Here is a 27,926-nt window from a genome sequence, read left to right on the forward strand (position 1 = left end):
CTAATGACTTCATTTGCTAAAGATTTTGAGATCATATGTAGCAAAACTATTTTCTTGAAATAAGAGAGACAACTATCAATTTTAGTTGCTAAACCTGCTATGGACAGCTTTTCCCTTTTTAGGTGAGATATAAAGCTGGGGAGAAAAAAAAATCAGCGTTTGTATTTATAAATTATAGCGGTTTTATTATATAGGCTACGAGAAAATGTATCGGAGAGAAAAGAGCTAAAATGTGCATGACAAAACACAAAATGGAAATGGAATGGAAAGAAATACAAAGTGCAATATCGTTAAAGTAATTTATTCGGTCATAACGAATTCTCCCTCCTTTCTTTATGGAGGACCTTTTTTCTTATTCAAAGTCACCGTTACAGTGAACCTGAATATATGTCGGTGGCAGCGAATTGCAGTGAATGAATTTCGTGTTGCGTGCGAAGTGAGTTTCGATAAGTATTTATTTAAAAACTCGTATCAAGTGGCTGGTTATTCAGTAGCTGAACGACGTGCTGGAGTAGACAGCGACACTCACACCTGTTGTCTATAGTCGGGAGGGTTGTGAAGAAAATGGCTCGAACTGCTTGTATTTCTTGACTAAATCGATGTTTTCAAATTTTAAAAACGCAGTTAGTTTAAGCGCATGTATTTAGGAAAGTCATGGAAGGAGGAGGATATAGCATTTACGGCGTTGGAGTAATTTTAATTATAAGGTCCCCAAAGCGCGATGCCGTCATTCTGACCTATCTACTGACTATTCATTCTACCCCGGCCCTCCTCCCCCGCGGTCACGGTCAAGAGTGCACCACCTTCCAAATTCTAATTTATAACCGACTTTTTTTCCCAAATCAGAAAAAAATATTACTGGCTATATCAAATATAGGAAGTATCCAGCTGGCCATGTGATATTGCCCAGAGGGCCGTATACGGCCCGCGGGCCGGAGGTTCCCCACCCCTGAAAAGGGACGTGAGTTTTGATTGATAGCATTCTCCGAAAAAACTCTATTAGGGGTGTAATTGCTTAATGGAGTAAATAAGTATTTGCAGCAGATTCTTAAGCTTTTTGAAAAAATGTAATGGGAACATTTGAAAAAAATTTTTAATGTGTTTTTTGCACCTAATTGCAATAGTAACGTGCCCCCAGCCCCCCACCACTCCACAATCTCATCTTTGGTGCCAGAAAGGCTATTGCCGTGCCTGGTAACAGTTCAAAACAAGCTTATCTTAACAAAAAATGTTGTCCAGCTAGCCTATGCTGGAGAAAATGCTCTGATACATAGGTCTTCTACTGTGAAACAGGCTTTAGGCTCAATAATTATTTCAAAAATATAAAAAGGGTACTCAAGCAAACACAAGGACAAATCAGCTTGTAATGGTTTCGATAAAATCGTAAAATGTCCCACCCCTAGTTTCTATGTTGTAGAAGTCTTTCACAATACATGGGCATCACACGGCAGTGTAACATCCCAGGGAGGGAGATGCGGCAGTTGGGAAACACCGTGCGCGGTTGCGGGAGGGAGGGAGGGAGGGAGGGAGGGAGCAAGCAAACCAAGAAAGGACAGACTCATAAATGCCCATCTCAAGATGAGTAGCTTGTGGTTGACCATATTGAATGCTGCAGACTGAGCTTTTCTCAGTGTTCCTGTAATATGTCTTGATGCATTTTCCCTTAACCTATATAAGAAAGCCGCTATAATTTAGAAATACAATTGTTGAAATTGATTCAGTTGTCCTTTATTTCAAGAAAATTGTTTTGTAATATATGGTTTCATAATCTTTATGAAATTAGGTTGCTTCTGGTGCAGAAATCAATGCTGTAATGCCACAGGCCATCAGTGTAGCGGTAGTACGTAGTAAAAAACACAGCATTTCTAGAGGTAAAGCATTACAGACACAGATTTTTGGCTAATGACACACCCAGCACTGGCTCATGTGGCTCTAAAATATCTGACCTGACCCCAAACGCACGTTTCAAGCAACTTTTCAGTATAACAAGGAATGCTGTGTCTCCCCATTGCTCTAAACTGCTCCCAGCTCATGTGCAGGAGCTTGTCTTCATAAAATACAACTTGGGGAAATTTGAGTAAAGCATAATATCTGAAGATGTATTTTTCTTTAATGTAGCCTACATAAGCTTATGCATATCAAACTTACAGGTAAAGTGGGACTTCAACAAAGAGGAAAGAAAAAGTATTAACAAACAAAAATCAACAAAACATTTAGCCTTACATACTGTAGTCTTATGTCATTAGGGGTTCTTTGCATACAGTACTTCATAATGTATTTTTTCAGTTTATAATTTACTTCAGTGTCCCTCAGGTAGGGGTGGTGGTGGGGTTCATGCAGGTCATACTGTGCACTTCAGAGTAAGGATGCGTATCTATGTTCTGATTTATAAAAACATTTTACCATTGTTTGAAACTTGATTTGACTTTACCTCAGTGTTTCAAAAGCCTGTTATGGGTATTTAACCTATATGTAATTGTTTGTTAAATACAGCTTTAAAAAGCAAATTACCTGTTGTTATTTGATTATTATTGATTTCATTGTAAAGTGAACAATTGTCCGCAGTGAACAATTTTCCGCAGTGACAGTGTAGTAAGTGTCTCTGGACCTGTCACATTGCCACCAGTGGGGGCGCTATCCCGGGTGCTGAGCAGTTTGGTAGCACTCATGAGGCTTTGGACAGTGCGATATCTTGAATGATTGATTGCAAAAAAATGGGGGGAAATTTAAGCAGCAGGAGTGCCCAGGCATTCTTGCATGACCTATGGCATGACAGTGCTTTCTAACACACACTGTTTTCGATAATGTACCTTAAGGGATTTTATTTCAGACAAAATGTGCCAGTGGGGTGGGTTGTTGAGGATTGAAAAGTTCTCTCTAAAAGCCTATAATATTTTCTTAGCTCTTGTGTGACAGTTCTTACAGTAAGTTATACATCTAAACAGGCCTCGTACACTCATATATGCCTAAACATTTATAATATGTTTTGAAAAGAGAGTCAGCTGCTTCACTTTATTTGTCTTGTTCTCTTATTGGCTGAAAGGGTGTTGCAACGCTAACATGGTGCTCTTTTACCTTGTTTCAGCTGGGACAAGGTAAAAGTGCACCAATGGAAGATTGCACCAAGGACGTTGTTCTGTTACAGCGAGCATAATGTTAGGCCATCCTGCAGGTGAAAGTAATGGAAAAAAACTGCTTATTCCAGATTCCAAGATTCATAATTTATTGGCCGTTAGAAAATTAATGTTCAAACCATCAAACCAATATACTTAGATACAGCTGAACTATAATTTCCGAGCCAAAATAGAGCCGTTTCACTGAGTTGGCACAAAACTACACTGCAAATGTATTACTACATTGTATAAAGGTTATGCTAGATTTTTGGTTGGGTGCAATCCAACACACTGAAGTAACATTTTAAATATTGTCTCTTTCTCAGCAAACCATACCCAAAGCACAACTTCCCAGTTATGTTGTGAATCAATGTGAATTGTGAATTGAGAACAATTCTGAGCAGTATTTTGCTCCTCTTCAGAAGTTGCATGCTAAGGTCTCCTATATTTAGGTCTGTAGGTCTCATACATTTAGAGAGAATAGTAGCTCACATGTTTTGATCCCTTTCACCTAGTTGTAACTGAATGACCGACCAGCTGATTACTTGGGTAATGATTCACAATGGAGTGATTAGATGTGAACAAAAGAGCTGCAACACTCTCTTCCACAGTGTTAGGTAATTTGAGCCTTATCTTTGGGTCAAATGGCATAGTATAAGATTTGACTTGGTCTGGTAAATGGACTGCATTTATATAGCGCTTTTATCCAAAGCGCTTTACAATTGATGCCTCTCATTCACCAGAGCAGTTAGGGGTTAGGTGTCTTGCTCAGGGACACTTCGACACGCCCAGGGCGGGGATCGAACCGGCAGCCCTCCAACTGCCAGACAACCGCTTTTACCTCCTGAGCTATGTCGCGCCTGGTTTAATACCAGAATCTGTTTGTAAAGGGTTAGCTATGTCTGATATCTTTTCAGATGTGTCTGCATATGTTGCAGTGCCATAGATTATTATTTAACATTTGAATAATGACGAAGTGAGAGTGAAACTAATGAATATTAATTTAACTCCCCTCCCCCCACCAAAAAAAAAAACTGCTCCCAGAACCAAACATTGGGGTACTACTCCTTCCAGGATAATGTTGGACCTCTGTCCTTCTAATATGACACATCATTTGCATTACTGAAGTATGCACTGAACCAACTGAACCTTCAAATAATCAAAAAATGTTTTGACAAGTCTATAGAATGGCATAGTGAACTAAGTTGAATGTTTTAACTGCTTAATAAGGACTGCTCCAGTTCATTTTTCTGAAATAGAAAAGGAGGTGAAGTCATCTGCCAATTTGGCTAAGGCTGTTGTTGTGGATTAACTTGCTAACTGACAACTGTATAGTTGCAAATTTGCCTTTCCTCCACATTACAGTGTCTGTATAATGTAAACAGTTGAGACACGGGCCCCTTTCACATCACAAACAGCAGAGGGAGCCAGAGACCAAATATGGAATAACTGAGCCTTAACCATGCTCATGCCTATACAGTGTCCTCTTCAGCAATCTTTTATATAGAATAAATTCTTTTTTTGTATAACTGTACACAAATCAAGCATTATTATCTTTGTGAGTTTATAATGGATGCATTTACTTGTAGAAAATGAAACTACCTTGTAAAAGCACTCACAATTGCTTTGAGTGCTTTCACAAACGCTGTGCCATGACTTGTGTTGAAACCTGTACCACTAAAAAAATGTTGTTTAGATGTGTGTTCATAACATAGAGAGTGCTGTGACACCCAAGACCTGATGTTATTGTTGTTTTACCTGTATTTATCTAGCCTGGGTGCCAGTCTACATGGTAAAATTAACCATACGAGTAAGACTTGTTTAGCCTTGATTTTACTCAATGACACTGGCTTCGATGTCATATGCTCCCTGTAATATGGGACATCTCATTATTTTTTGCTGTGATACAATTTAAGGGAACACCAGAAACCTAGTATATTTACACGCAGTGGTCATTTAGGACACAGTCACTGCCAAATTAAATGTCAAGTATGTGAATATACAGAGAATTCAAATCCAGATTACCAAGGACATGTATCTAGGGGTTGGCTAGGCTTGATTTTGTGAGGTAGGACATACTGTAGCTTTATTATTATTACAAGTCTACTTCTCTACGGACTTTGATTTTTAATCATTTTATTTTAAAATTATATATAAAAGTGTTCAGCAGACAGTTGCAATTTGGGGAGATTAGACCAGATATTACATTATAAAAAGACCATTTTACATAAACCAATATAAATGGGAAAAGATTCCAATCCTACACAATTCACAAGACATGAGAGTATAGTAAAAATACAGCAAGCAACTTTAATTTGTCAGGTACAAATCAAAAGATTTTTGCTTATGTATGTCATGCTAAAGAAAATGAAAGTTCTACACTGGAAAAAAAACTGGCTCTACTACTACGGTATCTATGTGTCAATGTCCTTGAGGACGAGGGAACTTCTCAAAGACACAAGCTGTTCTAACGCACCGAGGTGATTTACCCTCATAGAAAAGACATTCCATTCTTGAACCACTCGCAAGACAACATGTCTAAATAGTAAGACCCTTTGCAGTTGCTGAATAAATATTTCTACTGAAAACTTTATGCCGACCCCATATTCCTGCTTTTCAGACCACACTCTTTAAAAGATATTTGACCCCTGTAAATGAAAACAGATCAGATTTTGAAACAATATTTTGGCAAACTTCATTGCTAACAGGGTAAATAAAATATAACAACATTTATAACATAAGCATTTGCGGAGGCCTAATCTAAGCCTACACACCTATGTTTTTTTTTCAGGAAATTTACAACTTTTGGAGCCTTTATCTCATAATTTGGCTAACTTAATAAAATCCTATTATGACACTAACTATGCTCATCAAATAATATTCTAATCGTCACACTTTTCCAGTTACTCTTGATAAAGCAAGTTTCTACATAAAATATCCCACCAAGACTTCAGTCTTATAGTTACAGGTCATCTTTTTCTTTGAACAGAAAACATCAGTCAACCGACTGAATTAATTGTTAAATTCAATTAATCTTTGCAGCTGCGGATCAAATCCTTCTAGCGTGGAGGATTTTTCTTCTTCTACAAACCAATGGCATAACAGCGGGTTGTACTTTTGCCCCATACAATGTAAATATAAGTAAACGCAATATAAGTTATTTCCATGAAAACAAACCCTGCAGTAGCCTATACATTAAGAAATGCATCAGGGTTTTTCTTGAATGGATTTGAAAATGATTTAATTAGTCCTATCTGTTTTTTCTACACTATTTCTAAAGGTTGGAACATTTAGGCCGCAGTTCTAATCATGTCCGTTTTCTTGACATTAAACATTCTGATTGAACATGACAGAGCATCCTGTTAGCATGCGACGTTGATGTTGGACACTGATGGACTTGCATCACAAGGGTTCCTCGTGTAATTTCTTCCAAATGTTTGTTTTGGACATTTGAGGAAAACAGCCAAATCGAATTCGACTTAGTTATCGTTAACTCCCAGAGATTTTATCCATCCGGTAGCCGCTGGCCAGATGTGCGCGTTTACTTTAAAAACGGCTTTGCGCTTCGGGGTAACGCTGAGCTTTGGTGACCAATCACTGACAGTCGGGGCGGGGCGTCTCCGGAATGTTTTGAAAAATGGATGTGAAAAATGGGCAATATTACGGGCATATCCGAGAATTTTTGGGTGAGGCGTGTGTATTGGTAGCAGTGATCCGTTAATGCATGGCCAAGGGTGAGAAGGGAAAGTCTGAACTGGAGAACCGGATCATCTTGCGATTGCTTGCCGGTGCAGGCGAGTTCGCTCTGGGGAGGAATCATAGCAGAGCCGGAGCGCAAAATCGTGCCGAGGGAGGGTGCTTACGGTACTGGGGTTTAATCTTCTCTTTGAATATTACCAGAAATGGGTGGAACAATTGCAGTAGTTTTTTCCCTCGAACATTATATGAAAGGGATATTTATTTTGAATGGTCTGAGACACCATACATGCGAGTAACGTCGCGATTTCTTTCCAAGGACATTGCGACTGGATTCTCAAAATCCATATTTCATAAGCGAGTCTATACAAACGTATATTGGTGTATTCGTCAAGGTAACTGTAAAGAAGCTGATCGTGTGACAGGCAGAAGCACAATAGGTATTAATACATTTACATTTCATCAAAATGTGTTTTCGTTTTTTTATTTTTTATAATGCGCTATATATTCGCTGTATTGTTTGTGAAGACGATCGTACTCAGCAGGGAATAGGTGAATATGGTTGTATCTGAATACGAGAACGACATACACTTGTCGTTTTTGGTGTGGTTTTACAAAACACTGAAAAGTCAGAACTCGAATGAATGGGATAGGATTGGAAGTTTTAATATTCTTGTTGCAAAAAAAGGCAACGATCGAGTGTGCATGCCTCGGGAAACTGTCTGCCAATATTGTTAAACCAAGCTGCGAGTCTGTGACAGAAGAAAGAGCGTGTAGACTGTAGATAGAAAGAGTGAGAGAGGGAGGCGGGGGGAATAACCGTATTGACGCGCCCGGTGCGTATGTTTGCGCGTGTCAGTCCTGTAACTCAATCATGTTGTCGGGCTGGTAAAACTAGAAGACCGCGAGTGTAAAGCTTACACGCTCCCGAATACTCACAGCACTGTGCTGCCATCGTGCCGGTTCATGAAAGAAATCTATAAACTGTCTGACTCCGAAGGTTGAAAGAAGTGGACACAAGGATTCTACTAAATCGTTAACAAAGAGCTGGTTTAACGTATAGTAAAACTTTATTCCACGATAGTAGCAAGTGCAAGTTATGCAAGTCTCCAGGTCTACAACTGAAGAAGATGCGTTTATGTTGCTGGCATACAGGGATCAAACTACCACTAAAACACAGGTAATTTGTTCATGGAAAATGCTCCCAACAATAGTGTGCGTGTGTCTTGGTGCGCGATGCTTCAAAAGTAAATAATAGGCCACAGAAGGCTACATCAGTTACGGTTATAGTTAATCATTATTTACATATGGTTAATAGAGGCTGCATATGTCACCTGCAGTATCAATTTTTGAAAGCATTCGTAATCCCGGACAAATCTCAGATTCCGCCATAAATTAACGTTAATCTGTAATGTTACGTGTTACAGATGAAGTTAAGATAATACATCGCATAGATATATGTAGGACAGTATTACAGGTTGAACTGCTCGCTGCGATACACTGCATAGCCTATCCGTTGCCACTTTTGACCCAGTACGGTATTAATACAAACACCAAAACATACAGTCAAAAAGGCTAGTGTGAAAAAGGCATTCCTGGTCCAGCACGTCATTGTCAATGAAAGACACTCTAATTGTTCAAACCCACAGTTTCGTTTTGTTTAATTACCGCTCGTGGCGTCCGCGAGCAGCATATTGTGAAGACACAATTTATCAAACAGTAATTATTAGGCTACAGCGCTGAAATTAAGGTGGGAGCGTAGCGTCAAGCCAGATGTGAACATCTTGTGAACTGTCTTGAGATTTTCACAGTACGAGTTCAATCCTCAACTGCGAGCTCTTAGCTCCCAACTCGCATCTTGAACCGAGCTCCCAATTTGCTGCTCGGATCTACCACCTCGGAGCTCGCTCATTCGCACCTCGCACCTCGCACCTCGGAGCTCCCACCTTGTAGCTCGCTGATCCCAGCTCTCAGATCGTACAACTCGCCCTTGCCAGAAGACCTCTCGTGTTACCGTATGTTACTTTAGTAAAGAGAAATATTACAACACATATATATATATATATTATTGCAATGGGAATGTGCATCATTGTAAGACACAAAAGGAAGGTTAAAGCTGGAGTAGGAAATTTTTATGTTAAAATATATTTTATTATATATAAATGTCGAAAGACCATTGGAAAATGCTTTTTTGTGTAATGGGACGGTCTACCTGTTGTATATTTAGACTTATTTGATATATTAAAATAGGCTTATGTATTTTAATTGTAATTTCATTAAAGAATTCGTTCATGTATATTTGTATCTTCAGTTGGCTTATATAAAACGGTGATGCTCATCCGGAAGCATGGACCTGGAGTGCCATGTAAGTTGCCAAAAAATGGCAAAAAATAAGTCTAAATATAAAACAGATAGACTGCCACATGTAACCTAGTCATCCAGAGGTCCACGGTGTGTTCTAATGGTCTCTTGACATTTATATATGATAAAATATATTTTAACTGGCCTTCTCCAGCTTTAACCTTCCCTTTGCGTCTTACAATGATGCACATTATCATTGCAATACTTGATCTCATATTTCTCCAAATTAAAGTAACCTACGGTAACACTAGAGGTCTTCGGGCAGGGGCGAGCTGATTGGCCCGATTTGAGAGCTGGGATCAGCGAGCTACGAGATTGGTGCTCAGAAGTGTGAGGTGGGAGCTCTGAGCTGGGATCAGCTAGCTGTGTGGTGGAAGCTCTGAGCTGGGATCAGCTAGCTGTGTGGTGGAAGCTCTGAGCTGGGATCAGCTAGCTGTGTGGTGGAAGCTCTCAGCTGGGATCAGCTAGCTGTGTGGTGGAAGCTCTGAGCTGGGATCAGCTAGCTGTGTGGTGGAATCTCTGAGCTGGGATCAGCTAGCTGTGTGGTGGAAGCTCTGAGCTGGGATCAGCTAGCTGTGAGGTGGGAGCTCCGAGCTGGGATCAGCTAGCTGTGTGGTGGGAGCTCGAGCTGGGATCAGCTAGCTGTGTGGTGGAAGCTCTGAGCTGGGATCAAGTAGCTGTGTGGTGGAAGCTCTGAGCTGGGATCAGCTAGCTGTGAGGTGGAAGCTCTGAGCTGGGATCAGCTAGCTGTGTGGTGGAAGCTCTGAGCTGGGATCAGCTAGCTGTGTGGTGGAAGCTCTGAGCTGGGATCAGCTAGCTGTGAGGTGGAAGCTCTGAGCTGGGATCAGCTAGCTGTGTGGTGGGAGCTCCGAGCTGGGATCAGCTAGCTGTGTGGTGGGAGATCGGCTCAAGGTGTGAGCTGGCAGCTATGAGCTTGCAGCTTGCAGTTGAGGATTGTAGCCGCTCTAAATTTTCACGTGAGGTAGACCAATATACGCGTATGTCTGGTTGAGCGATGTTAAGGACGTTAAATTGCATGTTTGTTTTTTCTTTTTTTAAATCAAAATGATCTTTGCCGCCCCAATTAAGTTTGCTAAACGTTTTTGCTAATGGTTAACCCACAGGTGAAAATCGGATTGCAAATTTGCAATTATTTATATTGCTTAATAATAACGGCCTTCTATTGTCAGGAAAAAAAACGGCAAATCGAGAGTGCAAATATGAGATCTCCACATACGGAAAAATTCATTTTTGTTGCGTAAGATGTAACCAGATCATTGCTGTTCAGCAGCTTGCCCCATACAGAGAGTTTGTTCGTGGAAATGTCAGACGACTGTTCCATTTTGTAATGACAGGCTGCAGGGTTTAATTTTAGTCAGGCTGATGCAACAAGACTGTTTCTCTAACTTCACAACATTTTTTCCCTCCCGGGAACTACAGAACACGGCTAATCTGTAGCATGCTACAACAGTGTCCTGATAGAACATGCGGTGGATAATCCCTGAATAGAGAAATAACACAGTGCCCACATGCTCTAATGCTACAACAGCTAAACAAGCCTCAGTCCTCACTCTCAACTTTTAAATTTATCAAGGACGAGTGCTTGAGAGCTCTCATTATTGGGGCATATTGAGAGTGATTTGGCAGTCTCCCGCTGTTTATCTGCAAAACACTCATCTATCCTCCTCTTGTTTTATTTTGTTGCTGTGTCTCTTAGGAGTTGCTTTAGTGCTGCTGTGGTCACTGAAAAATGCATGCATGCAAACACACACACACACACACACACACATGCACACACATGTGTAGACACACACATGTACACACACACACGTACACACAGAGCTACAATCCAATCATGAGTAAGTGTACACACAGGTAAAGTACTACCCAAACATGCGCAAGTGTACACACGGGCATAGTACAACCCAAACATGCAAACTTATGCACAAGTGGGTGCATGCAGCAGCACTTCAGAACATGAAGAAAGCTTGCTACATGGTAGCCAATGGAACTGTTGGATTTCTTCATTCCTCTATGGGCAGCAGGCATAACCAAAGTTCAGCCGAGCTGTCCCCCACTCAGCATGTAGAATGCATCCAGCTACGACAAACTGGGAATTCCAGAACATGGAGATGGTGGCAAGGGCATCCACACGGGCAGCCTGACCACACCCACGTTTCTTCAGCTAATCCGTGTTTTACCTCGTGCTCAGCCCCTCCCACAATGCACTGCCGTGACTTGTTTGACCCAACCCAGTAAGCAGGCTCACTCCTCATGCATATTCATGAGCACCTGTTTTTGGTGGAACTCTGTTAAAGGTTCCACCTAGGTTAAACAATTACAGACACCGAAATCGTTCAGTGCAAAGCAGGTCGAGCTGTATGCCAGGCCTTCCCAGAATGCACTGCTTAGAGAGTACGGAAGAAGTCTATAAAGTAGCATCTATTATCAAGCTGAAGACATTAGCAAAGGGTAGTGGGGCCGTAGGAAGGAGGGAGCAGCAGGTTAAGTACTGGCTTGCTATAGAACAGCGGGTTGGGCAGCCGTATGTTTCTCAGCAGTGAGTGAGGCTAGCGTCTGGGGGATGGGCGTGATGCACTGGAAATATACATATTTAATATACAGATTAATGTCATTCAGGATGGATGTCTCTTGCCCTCATTGATTCCTGAGGAAAGCTGAGATTAACTTCTCCAGTGAGAGACAGAGGAAACGAAGCAAAAAGAAAATAAAAGAAAGAAAATCAATGACTTAACTAAAGGAAGACATGAATTATTGATGAGGTGAATGTAATGGAATCCCAAGTGTCTGTTTCCCTACAAGTTTGTGCGTGTGTCACACGCTGTGTAGAGGGTGTAGCCGCGGCTGCGTTCAGAAACCCAATGCTCAGAATGACGCCCGTACGCACTACACAAATAAACAAATGCATACTCATAAAGGCCGACAAATATTTTGCACGAGGTTCTCTAAATATTCCTCAAAGGAGGGTTTTCCACGAGGAGCAGCCAGGTATGACGGCTTGCTGTTCGGCCGGGAGGCGACGATGATGTGGTTCTGCACTGTGAGTGTCAACACTATTAGCTACGATAGACTGCTAATAGCGATAGCAGGTAGTACCAAGGAGGATGGGGTGATGGAGGGAGGGGGGCATAAAGCGAGAGAAATTGAGAGCGAAAAGGAGAGGGGGAGAGGACAGGTAAGGTGTGAAAGCTGCCTTTGTGTGTTGGCTGGCAGTAGGAATACTGACTTGCTCTGTGAGCTGTTCCACAATCGCACTCGTGCACACACACACACACACGCGCACACATGCATGCACATGCACACACGCACACACACACACACACACGCCAGGTGAAAAGGGGCATAAAAGATAAAGAACCTCACAGGGTCTATAAGTATACTGCACGGAGTGAAAAGAGGGTTTACATTGTTAATTTTCTTTTGGATTTTTCATCTAAATGTTTCTTCATAGGGTTGCTTCTATTTCTGCTTCAACAAAATCATATCTGTGCTCGGTCTGTGTTAGGCAATATTCAGTTATGTACACAGATTAGACTTCGAACAAGCTTTCGGCTCCCAGGGTGCCCTACACTGTAGGTTTACAAATACTGGGACTGACTTTGTTTGCAAATGGAGCTAGAGGTACAGTTAACCCCATTTCATATTCTCTAAATTGTGTTTATGAGCTGGGTAATTACATTGTGCATATGGATGTCTGTGTGTGTGTGTGTGGTTTGTGGGACATTGTGCGCTAAAATGGGAACAGAAAGTTACTGTGCCTTTTTGTCCAGCACTGTGCTGTTGTGCACATGTGCTGTGTGCTTCCTTAGGGACTGTAATCATAGTGTTTGTGTTTGAGCAGCACTAGGGTGTGCGTACGTGTGTGTACTGCATGGGTGTGCAATGAGTTGGATTTTTGTGTTTGCTTTCCAGAAAAGCGTCAATGGAAGATATTCAAACAATGAGCTACCTTGAGAGTGAGGAAGAGGAAGACTTGCCATTCATCATCATCAACAGTGCCAGGCAGCGGAGAAAAAGCACACATGTTCCATGGAGAATGGCTTGCCTGTGCTTCTGAGAGAGAGAGAAAGAAAGAGGAAGAGAGGAAGCAGCTGTTAAGATATCTATAGTTTCTTTTCAGCTGACTCAAGTAGGCTGAACAGGACTGGGAAGCCATGCTGCAGCTGCCTCTGTGCTCAGTCCCAATCTCCCACCGCTAGACCGCACCCCCACACATTCTGAAGCCACACCCCCCAGAGGGGGAAGAGAGACAGGGAGACCCATGCAGGCTCGCAAGAAGTATGTCCTCCTCGCCCTCTGCACTTGCTGCTGGCTGCTTCTCTTCTACTGGGGTGGGGTGCAAGTGCGTCTCCTCAAACTGCTGGCCCGGCAGCGGGGCGAGGAGGTGCGGCCGTGGCCCGACTGGGTCGACCGGGCAACGCTGCTGGGATACGCTGAGCTGGAGGAGCTGCAGGCGGGCGAGGGGGCGGGGGAGTCGCCACGACAACGGCGGCAGGCCTGGTCGGGGATCTACAAGGACAGCCGCTGCCGAATGGAGACCTGCTTCGACTTCTCGCGGTGCCGCGGGCGCGACGGCTTCCGCGTCTACGTGTACCCTGGCGAGAAGGGCGAGAGGGTGTCCGAGAGCTACCGCAAGATCCTGGCGTCCATCGGCGAGTCGCGGTACTACACCGCCGACCCGCGCGAGGCCTGCCTGTTCGTGCTGAGCATCGACACGCTGGACCGCGATCAGCTCTCGGCCCAGTACGTGCCCAGCGTGGACGAGCGCATCCGAGGCTACCCGCTCTGGAACGACGGCCGCAACCACCTCATCTTCAACCTGTACTCCGGCACGTGGCCCAACTACACGGAGGACCTGGGCTTCAATATCGGACAGGCCATCCTGGCCAAAGCCAGCCTCAACGTGGAGCACTTCCGTCCCGGGTTTGACGTCTCCATCCCTCTCTTTTCCAAAGAGCACCCCCAGAAAGGCGGCGAGCGGGGCTGGCTGGTGCGGAACACGGTGCCCCCCCGCAGGAAGTACCTGTTGATGTTTAAGGGCAAGCGGTACCTTACGGGCATCGGGTCGGACACCCGCAACGCCCTGCACCACATCCACAACGGCAAGGACATTGTGTCACTAACCACCTGTCGCCATGGCAAAGACTGGGAGAAGCACAAGGATGCACGATGTGACCATGACAACCTGGAGTATGAGAGGTAGGGGGGTAGAGGGGTTGGGGCGGAGTGGGTAGGGATCTGTGATAAGGGTGCTTGGAGAAAGTGCTTACCAGCCGTGTGTGAAGCTGTGCTCACTCTCCACCCATCTGTCTCTATTATCCCCTTATCAGTCCACATGCATTCTGAGTGGAAAGATTTGCATTTCTGTCATTCGTTTCTGCTTCATTCCTGGGTGAGGCGAGTTCCACTGAGGCTCAGATGTGCGTCATGGGCCCACGAGGGTTAACGGAAACGGAAAACGGAGGCAGCATTTGAGAGGAACTTGAAAAGCAGGACAGCTTGTTGTAATGTAAGCAGGTACCCTGTATGTGACCTCAGCCTGTGGACACCAACAGCAGAGGTGCCTGTAGGGAGAAAGACAAAAGAAGGAGTGAAGCCATGATGGATGGGGGGGTGAAAGTGAGAGGTGTGAGGGAGAGAGGCAGAGAGTGATGAAGGGGAGAAAAGTAACAGGGAGAGTGAGGGGGGAAAAAGGTGCACTGTCCCTTTAAGAGTACTGATGGTGGATGGAGGGAGCGACAGAGGGCATGGTGTCTCTCTTTCTCTGTGAGGGGTGAGTGTGGGGACTCCTATAATAAAAGCGGCCATACCTGTGGCCTGTTTACTTTGGGTTTGTGGTATGGGGGCCTTGTCCCCCTCTGTCGGCATGAATGAGCTCATTTATTCCATGAAGAGCTCTGTGTGTTAGAGTGGGGGGCAGTGCAGGCAGTGGGAGGGGTTTATGTTTAATTTCATACTGAGGCAAGGAGAGATCAGGAGGGCATGGACTGGATGGCGGTTTTTTTTTGGGGGGGGGGAGGGTAACTTTTCTTTGAAAATTGCCTCCTGGGGGAAAAAAAATTTAAATCTGTTTTTTATTTTTGCAATAAAAAATGAATACTGGTATCACACTACTGTGTGCATACAAGCAATAAGAATAGCATGGTCTAAGGTTTCAGCGCTCAACCTATTTTATTTTGACCTCTGTCTCCCCGCAAGGTTGGTGTGGATTTGGGGCCGAGACAGAGGGGGACCGGGTGACGTTAGACAGTAAAAATGAGAGAGGAATAAAGCAGGTGCATTTACACACAGCGCACACACTCCCTATTGGAAGAGCAGAGAGGGGGCCGCCGCCTGCCTCTTCTGGAAAGTGGCTTTGGCTGTCGTGCCAGTGTGCCCCTCTCTCTCTCTCTTTCTCTCCCCCCCCCTTGTCTTCAGGGTTCGGCGGGAGGGGATGGAGGCTCTGGAAGGTTCTTAGAAGGTTCTTCCAGGTTAAAGAGCCAGAACAGCTGCTCTTGTTGGAGATTAACCCCCCAGAGTCCCCAGAGCATTGAGAGAGAGAGAAACGGGAAGAGGGAGAGATGGTCGGAGGTAGAATTATTGTTTTCCTTTGTTCTGGAAATTTTTAGTTCCGTTCATAAATATAGCCAGTTTGTGTGTCTAGGAGTGAGGAAAGTAAGGTCTCTCTCTCTCTCTCACACACACACAGTAGATGTGCTACAGGAATATGGAATTATTTGGGGGGGGGGGGGGTAATGGTAAAATGCTGTACCTTTCCCTTCCACTCACGCTGTTCCCATGACAACAGCCTTGCTGTGTGGAAGACACCCTCTCCAACCTGCTCATTATTCATGAACCTCAAAGCACTACGGGGGAAAAAAAGGGGGGGGGGGGGACAGGGGGGTGTTGAATTCTTTGCTCCAAAAATAATGAAACGGCATACTGTGAGAAAAATAAAGAAAAATAATAACATTATGTACTTTTCAGGGGCTGAAAGGTTAACCTCAAAGACAGGCTTGAATTATTGCCCTGCAGTAAAACACATTGGAGTGAACATGAACAGTAAAAAAAGTTGATCACCCATTAAACAAATGAATACCTATGAGAAGTCTATGCCCATTGATTAAAATGCATTTGTCAAAAATAAATGCTACTGAAAATAAATATTACAGCATTAATGACTTATACAGTAAAAACAATGATTATTATAAGAGGAATTATTATGCTTATTGTTTTAAATGCTGTAATGCTGGATTGCAAAATATATGTATCTACTGTATATTATACTATATTTCTTCCTGCTATAATCTAGAATCTAAGTAGTCCTGGCTGCTGTAGGTCTGATTGGCATCTCTGAGAACCTGTATATGCCTTTGCTCAAATTAATTTCATTAATATTTTCCCCTTATGTATAATGTCTGCTCTGAAGTTTGGTGTGACATTCTGTTGGTAAAAGGCACTATTGGACAAATGACTGATTAATTGATTCCTGGTTGCTGTAACCCAGTGGCATAATTAGCTTTTTCTTCTGATGGGTTTTTAGTGTCGAGAGGCACCCCAATTAACTTGTTAATTATTAAATACCGAAATAATATTCTGTTATTAGTCTTCATGGGCAAACAAAAATGGCTGCAATAAGACAGATGGTGGAAGATCTGTGTGCTGGCTGCGTATACTGTATGATTGCATAGAAAAAAATTACAGAAAGGTGTGGTTTAATAATAGTTTTCGACGCAATTGAAAATCCACTGATATTGTGACAACCCTGGCAAGGCCATTCCAAAACTTAAATTTTGTCTCTCTTCAGCTGTGTAGATGTGGAATTGCTTTTGTGTATTGGATCATTGTCTTGCTGCATAAACCAATTAAGCTTCAGCTTCAGCTCATGGACAGATGGCCAGACATTCTCCTTAAGAATTCTCTGGTACAGAGCATAATTCATGTTTCCTTCAATAATGGCAAGTTGCCCAGGTCGCGAGGCAGCAAAGCATCCCCACACTGTGACACTACCACCGCCACGTTTGACTGCTGGTATGTTCCTACTGTGAAATGCTGTATTTGCTTTATGCCAGACATAACGAGACAAATGTCATCTAAAAAGTTCCACTGTTGACTCATCTGTTCATAGACCATTATCTCAAAAGGCTTTGGGATCATCCAGGTGCTTTTTTGCAAATGTGAGACGAGCATTGATGTTTCTCTTGGTTAGCAGTGGTTTCTGCCTTGGTGGAATCTTGACCTTAGTTGAGGCTAGAGAGACCTGCAGTTTTTTGTATATTCTTCAACAACTTGTTTCTAATATCTTCTGAAATTTCCTTTGATCATGGTATAGCATGCTTGTGGAAAGATTGTGGTGACTACTTGGTTCAATATGAGTGATTTAGATTCAACAGGGCTGGCTGCAATCAAGCCTGGCTGTGTTCAATCAGCCAAATCTAATTATCAATTAAATTTGCTTAATTGGTTGAATAGCCTAACTAAGGGGGTAGTTACTTTTTCGCATGGGTGATTGATAACATTTTTCATTATATGAATGAAATAGCAATATTAATAATGTGTTTTGTGTCTACTCAGATTCCCTTTTTCTAATATAAAATTTGGTCTAAAGATCTGAAACCATTCAGTGTGATAAATATGCAATAATAGAGAAAATCAGGAAAGGGGCAAATACTGTTTCACAGCTCTGCATAGGTTTGACTAGTATAACCCCGAATCTCAGTATATTGCTGACTGCTGTAATTCTGCTACTCTGCTCTCTTGTGTCACTTATCTGTAACTAATGACCACAGCTCCTCATTCAGAGATCCTGGAGTGTGTGTGTGTGTGTGTGTGTGTGTTTCACTCTCCCTCTGCCGGTGTTGGCAAGCCCAGCATGAGGGTGTAAATACGAAACGTTACGCCCTTCTGTAATTATGGGGGATGTGAAATTGTACCCCTAGAGAGAATGTGGTCTGTGTGACTGCGGCCCAGTCCAGCGCAAACCGCGCGCTGTTTGTGACTGTTAAAAATAAGGAGCGGGCAGACAGAGGCTGAATGAGCACAGCCACTGCTCTTCCCTCTGCCCTCACTACTGTTTTTTCTTTTCCGTTGTTCGTCTCTCCTCTCCTTCTTTACCAGGTTTTTCCTGCCTGGCCAGTCATGCTTCCCCTCTGCATCACACTGCACTGCATCAAGTCCTTGTGTCACATTAGCACGCACACATGCCAACACACAAGTGCACGTTCAATTCTCACATGCCTGATAGCACGCAAACGCATGCATTCACTCATACACATTTACAGATGTTCAGTCACAGACACACACACACTCTCACTCCCTCACTTTCTGTCTCTGTCTTAGACACCACCCCCCCCACCCCCCGTCCGCCCCACACACACACACACACACACACACACAGCGCAGATTTCACAAGCCCTGGAGCAGCTGGTTAATGGTGTAAAGGTCATGCCCTCTGTCAGATAGGCTTCCTTTCTTGTAACCGAACTCCATAGCAGTGATGCATAGGCCCAGCCCTGCCCCTCCACTGCCCCCTGTCTGTCAGCTGGGGTCACGGTGCTCTGTAGTACAGCAGGGTTCCCTTATCTCTCACAGTCAATCCCACGCTGAGGTCTTAAGGACAATTACACACTCACCACCACAATGCCACAATCAATAAATCACTTCATTCACTAACAATGTTGGAGCTCTTTATTCTGTGAGCAGAGCGGCTGGCTGCCCCGGTCACCACCTTTCCTCCTGACATGTGTACTTTTATTAAAGCAGCGAGCCATGGGGGAGAAAAATGTCACAAAGGACAGGAATCCACAGAGAAAGGATTTTGGGGTTGTCATGGCAATAAACCAATTACTTCACCCCAACACCACAACCTCCCACGGCCCCCCCACCCCACCCCACCCCACCCCTCGTGAGAGTCACTTTCTAGCTTCTTGGTGTCTAGGGGTTCTCCTTGGGTTGTACACAACCTCGCTGTTCAGTAGCTACACATTAACCATATTGGAATACAGCTATAAATAACACACCAACCGGATTCTCCTAAAGCCACAACACATGGAGCACAGTTTCTGTTCCTCCACATAGAATCTGCAGTATCTGATATGAAAACACACAGCGTGTCAACTTGGCAGCCCCTTCGACAGTCAGAAAAACACTAACAGAGCCCTGCAGTGGAGGGGAGGCGGGTGTCCTGCTTCTGTGCACTGCTGTTATGGTGTATTAAACATGGGCTGGGGGGGCCTGGTTGTAGCCCCGGCCGTGTGCGTTTGAGGGGGAGGGCGGAGCCCTGTCTGCGTCTGTAGGCCCCCGTCAGGTGCTGATTGTGTTGGTTAAAGAGAGCCGCTTCAGGCCCCAGGCTGACGCTGCCCCGGCTAACTGGTGTGGATGTCCTTCTAATGGGGGCCATTCAGACCCCTAATTGGGCTTTTATCCATCTGGCCGCCATGGCGATTATATGGGGAGAAGCCCCTGGCATCCCGTGTCCCTTTGTCCGGGAGAACTGGAGCAGAACTGGCACAAACCTTTTTCACAGCCTTTCACCAGAGCGAAGGCACTCTCTCTCTCTGTCACTCTCCTTCCCTCACCCCCCCTTCTTCCTCTCACTGCTTCCCTCCTTCTGTTTTCCCTCCTCATTCCTTCCCCTCCCTCCCTCCCTCCTCTCCCTCTTTCTCTCCCACTTTCTCTCTCGTCCTCATTCTCTCCCTTCCTCTCACTTCTCTCTCCTTTCCACTGTTCTTCTCCACTTCCCGCAGGTTTAGCAGTTCCCATTACCTCAGACTCAGTTGTCAGGGTGACTCCAGGGATCATGTGGTGGGGGCGGGGTCTCGGTGGGGAGGACCGCATTCCTTTCCACACCCTGCAGGGACAGCTACTGTACTGCCGTACCCTTCAGCGAGAAGGGGAAGCTGGGCGGCTCCAGCAGAAATCCAGCTGTATCCACGGGTGATACGTGCAACTTTAGAAGTGCGAGTTGCCAGTTGCCCTAGATAAGGCTGTCTGCTGAGCTAATGAGGTGTGTGTTGAGTTTCATGAATAAGTCATGAAGTTTGTGCTATCTCTGCTCTTTACCTGTGCTCCTGGGTTTGACTGTTTAACATTTATTTAATAATAATTTCTCCCGCGTTCTATTTTTTTTCCCCCCAGGACCCCCACCCCCACTGTTCGCCCCCGCGCGTCAAGCCCTCCTGTCGCGGTCACGTTTAGCGGGAAGCTTCTCTGTCAAACCCGGTCCTTCACGAGCTGCTCGTTTTGGTCTCTTCCACTACACGTCCTGTTGCCCAGTACCACTGTGTCATATTCTCTCTACCTCAGACTCTTACCTTTACCTCACAGTGAGTTCTGTGTGACTGTATCCTGGTGCTCCTGGTGCCACTCCTATCCTTAGCTACCCCATCTTTCCCCTGAACTCCCACTGCATGCCACCCTCCCGCCCCCCCCCCTCCACCAGCCCCCACCTGCTGATCCTGCCCCAGCCAGGAAGGGGTGCAGTAACCAGAGCACCCCTGTGGCCCTGGCTGTAAGCTGATCAGCGTGTGCTGAGTGAGTCGTCTGCTCTCCAGTAACTCCCGCACTGTCTCCCGTCCAGTAACTGCCCCACACCCGCTGCATTACCGCGGAGGGGGTCAGCCAGGACCGCTCCAGTTCCTGGAATGAAGTGCGGCTCTCCGCTCTCGCACTCCATCACTGTACTAATGGGACATATCGCTTACTAGTCCCAGTCGGCATGCAGTCAGAATCCATACTCATTTGGCTGTTAAAAAGCGTCCGGCATGAAGCGTGCGGGTGGAGGTCCTCCCAGGAACCGCGCGTCGGCTCCAGGACCGGGCCCGGAATGGCACTGCTTTTCAGAATCCCCGCGTAGAACGCATAACCTCTTCACAATGCTGCAGCGATGTCGCCAGCAATGTCACCCGGCTGCCACCGTGGCAACCTGATCCGCTGGTATATAAAGGGATAATCACAGTGTGTTAAAATGTCGCAGCTAGTGTTGAGACAACATCATGTTGGGGTTATGAAACTGGATGTGCCCACTAGAGTTGTACAGGGGCACTGGCATTATGAAATCCCTCTATATATATATGTGTGTGTGTGTGTCTGCGTGTCTGCGTGTGTGTGTGTGTGTGTGTGCGTAGGTGCGTGTGTGTTTGTGTGTGGGTGTGTGTGTGCGTAGGTGCGTGCGTGGGAGTAGAATGTAACGCTATGTAAAAAGTAAATGAGTGGTTAGAAAATAAACAGAAAATGATGTACATTTTGCTGCCAGTTTCTGCATATGCTGGAGACCACTGTGCAGCATACCAGACTGAACACATAACAGGAGAAAGTGAATTCCGTGGGATGAAAATGAGACCCGCAGCAGAACGTATGTAATGACTGTGTAATTACCCATTATGTAATTATAGGGGGCTGGGAGTAGTCATTGGCTGGCTGGGTGCTGTCTGCAGGGGCCCCTGTGCTACAGCTGGACGGTCTGGGTTTGGTTTCCCAGTCCAGTCCAGTCCTGCTGTTTGGAATGCCGCACTGTCTGGGGCGGATCCCATCGGCCCTCATCGACAGCGCTAGAAGATCCGGGCTCTTCTAGTTCACCGCCATTTCCTGTAAGGCAGAATTGATCTGCATGTTGAGTAGTGGAGCTAATTGACTTACCTTTAAACAACCCCCTGCCCCTGCTGCCCTCCTCTTTCTTCTCGGGGTTTAATTTCATTGTTATGGGTTGAGATGTAAGCGGTGCCTGTTAGCTCATAGAAGGCAGAGTGCAAAGCACTGGGCGCTTCCCTGTTTCTGTTGGACTCCTGCCTGACCACGGTCACTGCAATCCAACTCCAGGAGGACCAAAATTCAGCACGGTCGCTAATTTTGCTCTTTAACCGCAGTTCTAAACTAGTATTATGGTGGTTGCACATTGTGGTATTTAAACAAAACAATGCTTTGAATTGAAATCTATCTCTTCCACGTAGTTCATATTTCAACACCGCATTCATTCCGAATGAAACGTTTATTATTCTGCATGAAAATGTCGATTTCCCATTTGTGTGTTGAGCCTTGCCTCCCACGTTGAATTGCCCCGAAGCTGAGGGTCACAGAGTTTCTGGTGCCAAGCGTAAAGATGGTGAAATCAGCCCAGCACATGGGAGAAAAATCTGTTTCTCATGGCCTGACTAAGTAATGCAGGGACTTCACTGTTCATTGTGAGCCAACAGAGCCGGTCGCACGCGGGGTGGGGGGGGAGGGATTTTTGAATTTGTTCTTTCTGAGCATAATCTGAATTTTTATGTTTTTGTTCTTTTGTTCCTCCTGAAGTGTAATGTTCCTGAACCAGAAAATCCTGAAATTTAGAATGAAATAAAAAAGTGGTTAATTTTGTTCCTTTGCTCCCACCTCCCAGACATGGAAATCAGCCTAGTAGCGTGTCTCAAAACCTATTGTTTTTGTGACCTTGTTTCTGAAAATAATTTTAAAAAACACAGGTTAAGTGAAGAGTTATTTTTTGCAGCAGTCATTCTCTGATATGCTAATGGATTTGTATTGTTGTATCAGTCATGACCGCCTACTAGGGATGGTTAAAATACACATGGCCAAAAGTATGTGGACACCTTACATCCAACATCTCATCCACAATTATGGGCATTAATATGGAGTTGGTCCTCCCTTTGCTGCTATAACAACCTCCACTCTTCTGGGAAGGCTTTATACTACATGTTGGAGCATTGCTGCAGGTATTTGCTTCCATTCAGCCTGAAGAGCATTGGTGTAGTTGGGGATTGATTTGGCGATTAGGCCTGGCTCTCAGTTGGCTTTCCAGTTGATCCCAAAGCTGTTGGATGCGTTAGGTTGCGTTAGGTTGAGGTCAGTCCTTTGTGAAGGCCAGTCACGTTCTTCCACACCGTTCTGGACAGAACCATTTCTATATGGACCTTGCTCTGTGCCGGGGTTATTGTCATGCTGAAACAGGAAAGGGCCTCCCAAAAGCTGTTGGGGAAGCGCAGAATAATCTAGAATGTCATTTATGCGATAGCATTAAGATTTGCCTTTCCTGGAACAAAGGGGCCTAGCCCAAACCATGAAAAACAGCCCCAGACCCCAGTCATATAGTGTCAGACAGAGCATGAACTGGGGCGGTAGCCATTTGAGGTGTGAATGCATTTGTGTGTGTGTATGCGCCAACTGGGGTGGCCTGGGAAAGCACATGTTGGCAATCCTCATACAATCCTGCATAAAATCTCAAAATATCAATATTTAATGTCACCATAATGCTTACTAGGAAATGTCAATTTCCCTATAAAAAGATGAGTTGTTTTTTTAAATTGACCTGAACTAATAATAATGTATTAATAATAATGTATATAAAGAAAGCAGTACTCCTTGGATCCTCTCTGATCATTAATTAAGTATGAGCAGGCCAGGAGAAGAGGGGGTGTCACCCCACCCTCTCTTTCTGTAGGTAAAATGTGCAACTTCTTTTTAGATTAGGCAGCTTGGCAAGAAGTCTGTTTTTAACAGTTATTTGGAAGTGGACGCCTGAGTCATGCATCTAGGCTTGGCGTTCAACATTTTATCTCTGGCCTTTTTGGAATGTTCTGCTGTCTTTTAGTTTTTGAATTTCAGTCTTGGCACATCCTTGGGTTGCTTTAGGACAAACACGCCGTGCTTTGGTTATCTTCTTTCATTAATTTCCTGTGTGACTATAACCTGTCCACATCGTAACCTTTCTTATTGTTAAAACTTGGTTTCATCTCGTATTTAGACTAGAAATGAATATTTGTTGTAACTTATGAAAAATCTGAATTTTAATCTGCTTTTGAGTTTTTTTGAGTACATTTTGATAAAGGTTGATCCAACAGTTTGCTCTGCCTATCAACAAATTTGGTGATTTAATTGATCATTGATATCTTTGATAATAATGAGACCAAATTAAATCAAATAAATATATGTTGGATAAGTTTTGGATAATGTTGGATAAGTGAGGTGTTTTAACTGTTGATGCACTTGTGTTCGGTATTCAGAGGGCTGGACATTAAATTAGGGTGTTTATAAAATGTTATGTATTTTACTTAATCCTTACTTCACCGACAAGACACAACTCGACAAATCGCTCACAACGGCACAAGCAAATAATCTAATCAGCTCCAGGCATTTACAAGGTGAAGGGTCGCAGTAGCTACAGAGGCCATTGAAATGAAGTGAAGGCATTATAAACTGCGTAAGTCACATCCGACAACTGATTTGAATGTAAACGGACGGTAACATCAACATTGTCCACGTTGAGAGATAGGAATCAGCATTGTTTGCATTAACAAATCCACAGAGATAACTTAGAGAAGGTAGCCTAACATTAAAAATGAAACGATACCACTCAATTTGTCATGACTCGATCAAGCAACCGCACCGCAGTTGGGGCCTGAACCTGTTGCAGTAACACGCATTGACTGGCCTACGCATTTTCAACTTCCTGACACGATCTGACTTGGCCATCAATAAACTAAAGTGCACTCAGTGTTGCTGTCCCATTGTGGGATGCGTAGGCCTTCTAGATGGCAAGCTACTAGCAGAAGTGGCATCACTGGTTGTTGCATAAGCAGGTAGCAGCAGCTACTCAAATATAAATAAACAAAAATGGCTGTTGCAGGCTTAGTTTACTTCTGCATAACTGCTGCCGATTCAACTTATGCTTCGCATACCCTCTTGGAGGATACTGGTCCATCGTGTCCAGCAAGCCAGGAAGTTAGTCTTGCCAAATCAAACTGTCTAGCAATCTGGAAGCTCAACATGGCAAATTGAGAATGCTTGCCGAAGCGACCGCAATTTTGCGCCACCCTGCAGAGAAACGTGATGTAAGCATTTGTAGGACAAAAGAAATATTAGTAACGGTTACCTAAATTTTTGCTTAATGTTTTTTCTCATGAACAAAAATGTTGATTTTGTTTTGGTTTTCTTTTTTTGTTCCGGCAAAAATGCCTTTCCCTTTCTGGTTTTCGCTTTTTGTTTTCATTATTGTTTTCAAGCCCTGATTCTGGTACTACTGATCCAGCAGTATCAGGACTGGGCCTTGGGCTGGACTTGATGCCCTCTTGAACAGGCATTGTGAATTATCAGTGTATTGCAGTATTGTCAGGGCTGGGCTGATCTCCCTTTGGTTCCAGGTTCTGCGTATTCTATGGTGAGTCATGATAGTGAGGTAGTGTCAGACCTGGGCCAAATACATATTTGTTTTGGATTTAAATACTTTTCTATGCTCTATTGATCTTGCCTGGTGTAATTGAGCCTGCCAATATGAACAGAAGATGGGGTTTTCACTTTTTGAGAGTATTTCATTGGTTCCAATACATCAGACAAGATCAGTAAAGTGTAGAAATCCAAAACAAATACGCATTTGACCCAGGTCTGGTTAGTGTTGTTGTTAATTTAAGGTTGCAGTCTAAATTCCTATTTAGCCTGAAACTGCTGTGCATGTAAATAATGTACACTGTAAAAATTCTACTTTAAAAATAAGACATGATGAGAAAAATGTGCTCAAAATAAGAGAAATTATTTGCCAATGGGGTAAGAAAAATGTATTCGATAAGATTTAATTAAAAAATTAACTAATAATAATCTAAATAGTAAAATGCTAGGAAATAAATTTACTCTTAATAACTATAGAGAATTGTATAAATTTCTGTTTATAATATTCATTAGTATTAGGTTTTTGGTGCAGTGTAGTTAAAAGGTCTGTAAAATGATAAGGACTAACTCAGTAATCTGTGCTCCTCACATAGGAAGTGGCTCACAGACTCCAGCCAAAACAGGAAATTGAAAGCGAAGGCTGGTCATGAACTGGCACTGATAGGTGCTGTGTTCCTAAAGATACTAAATATTCTGCTGAGAAATAAGCGTGATAGACAGTAGGTAAGGAATGCAACCAGTTTCCCACCAAAAAAGGGACTCCTGAACTTCTGATATGTACGGAGGACGGAGTGTAGCACAGTGGATAAGTGAGTAAGGAACTGGGCTTGTAACCGAAAGGTCGCAGGTTTGATTCCCGGGTAGGACACTGCCGTTGTACCCTTGAGCAAGGTACTTAACCGAAATTGCTTCAGTATATATCCAGCTGTATAAATGGATACAATGTAAAAATGCTATGTAAAAGTTGTGTAAGTCGCTCTGGATAAGAGCGTCTGCTAAATGCCTGTAATGTAATGTAATGTACCAAATGCTGAACTCACCACTATTTGCTCACTGGACCATTTAGAGCTCTGATACCCAGGGGAGTCCTTTGAGCTGCATTTATTTTGTCGATCCTTACTTTTTAAGACTGACATAATTTGTAAAAAAAAAAAAAAAAAAAAAAGAAGAGAGAGAGAGAGTGGAGAACCAGTAGCTCCACCCAACTGACCTATAGTAGCCCTTGAAAGTCCCACAGCAGCCACCGTGTGCCAGAACATTCACTGTGCAGTATTAGTGATTGGATGAGGTGGAGAGGCAAGGTTTTGTTCAGCCAATCAGCTAGCGGATGATCAGGTGGCCAGGCTGAGAGAGACTTGGATTTTCAATGGTCAAAGGGTGTGCATATCCTATCTCAGAGTTGTCTGGCTTCATGTCACGTTTCTTCATAACATGCAATAATGCACCAGCGTAGTACCTAGTATTTATTTATTCTTTGCTTGGAAGCTGCCTTTATCCAGGGCGACTTATCCAGTTGATTGACTTGTTCTGCTTTACATAATACCCATTCTTATTGGATTTATGTCCTGAAGCATTTCAGGTAAAGTACCTTGCTCAAGAGTATGACAACAGTACCTAAAACAAGATTTCCCTACCGAAGTACAGGTCCTTACACACAATGCCACACAAGGACTAAATGTGATGTGCATGTTAAAATGTACAATGGGTACTGTTGGTCTGTGTGTGTGTGTGTGTGTGTGTGTGTGTGTGTGAGATCTTGTCATCATTTTCCCCACAGTTGGAGGCCTGCTTTATGTGCCATAACATAGTTACATAGCCTGCTATCTTACCTGTTCAATTTACTCTGGTAAGATTAGGGGCACTGACTGTCTATTTCTATGGTAATCCGATAGAATGTATCTCAACTGCATTCATACCATGTCAGGAATGGAAGACACTTGGGATTGAAAAAAAGAAACAGAAAACAACTCCATTTGAGGTCCATTCTGAACACTATCTTTGGGTGTGGAATGTTCTGCCGCTAAGCATGGTTAGCTGTGAATCTTAGCCTTATGCAACAAGACTGGCTAAAATGCAATGCTTGCCTGGTTAAACAGAGCTAGGAGTTAACACTCATCTGGTGGAACAAGATGTGCCTGTAAGCTGCTAAAGGAGCTGGCTGCTAATCAAGTGGTCAAGCATAGGAGGACATAAACTCTGGCCTGATCAAACACCCCTCCAGTGAAATGAAGTGGAACATTCTAGTCCATTTGTTTGCGTGATAGAACTCCCCTACTGTGAGGACAACTGGAACGTTCTATTATTGTGTCACATGGCTGCATTTCAGCATGCCTTGGGGATATAGCACCTGACACTGGGGGGTGGAGATGATATCCTAGGTAGCACAGACTGAGAGGTGTTTATGTGTTTGTTTGTGAGAGTGAGGCTTCACCCAGAGGAATTGGGCGCTGGTAATGAAATGCTATCTTTCTGCCTGTACTGTATTTCCACAAACCAGAGTGCCTCGTATTGTTGCTGAGAGGGAAATTGAGATTGAGTGTGAGAGGGAGATGTGATGTGTGTGTGTGTGCATGTGAGCATGTGTATGTGTGTGAGAGAGAGAGA

The 27,926-nt window shown here is 43.9% G+C and overlaps 1 protein-coding gene across 9 annotated transcripts in view; it reads left to right on the forward strand.

Moving 5' to 3' along the window:
• ext1c (exostoses (multiple) 1c) overlaps window positions 1–27,926 on the forward strand; it is a 56,885-nt gene that overhangs the window by 11,608 nt on the left and 17,351 nt on the right. For 5 of the 9 annotated variants that reach the window (XM_064347209.1, XM_064347206.1, XM_064347205.1 and 2 more), the window contains one exon: window positions 13,104–14,390. In XM_064347209.1, coding sequence (XP_064203279.1) covers window positions 13,453–14,390 — 938 coding nt within the window. In that variant the 5' untranslated portion in view covers window positions 13,104–13,452. The other 4 variants (XM_064347208.1, XM_064347212.1, XM_064347211.1 and 1 more) reach the window with 4 other exon arrangements.

Source organism: Anguilla rostrata, chromosome 8, assembly GCF_018555375.3.
Source record: "Anguilla rostrata isolate EN2019 chromosome 8, ASM1855537v3, whole genome shotgun sequence".
Taxonomy (NCBI): Eukaryota; Metazoa; Chordata; class Actinopteri; order Anguilliformes; family Anguillidae; genus Anguilla; species Anguilla rostrata.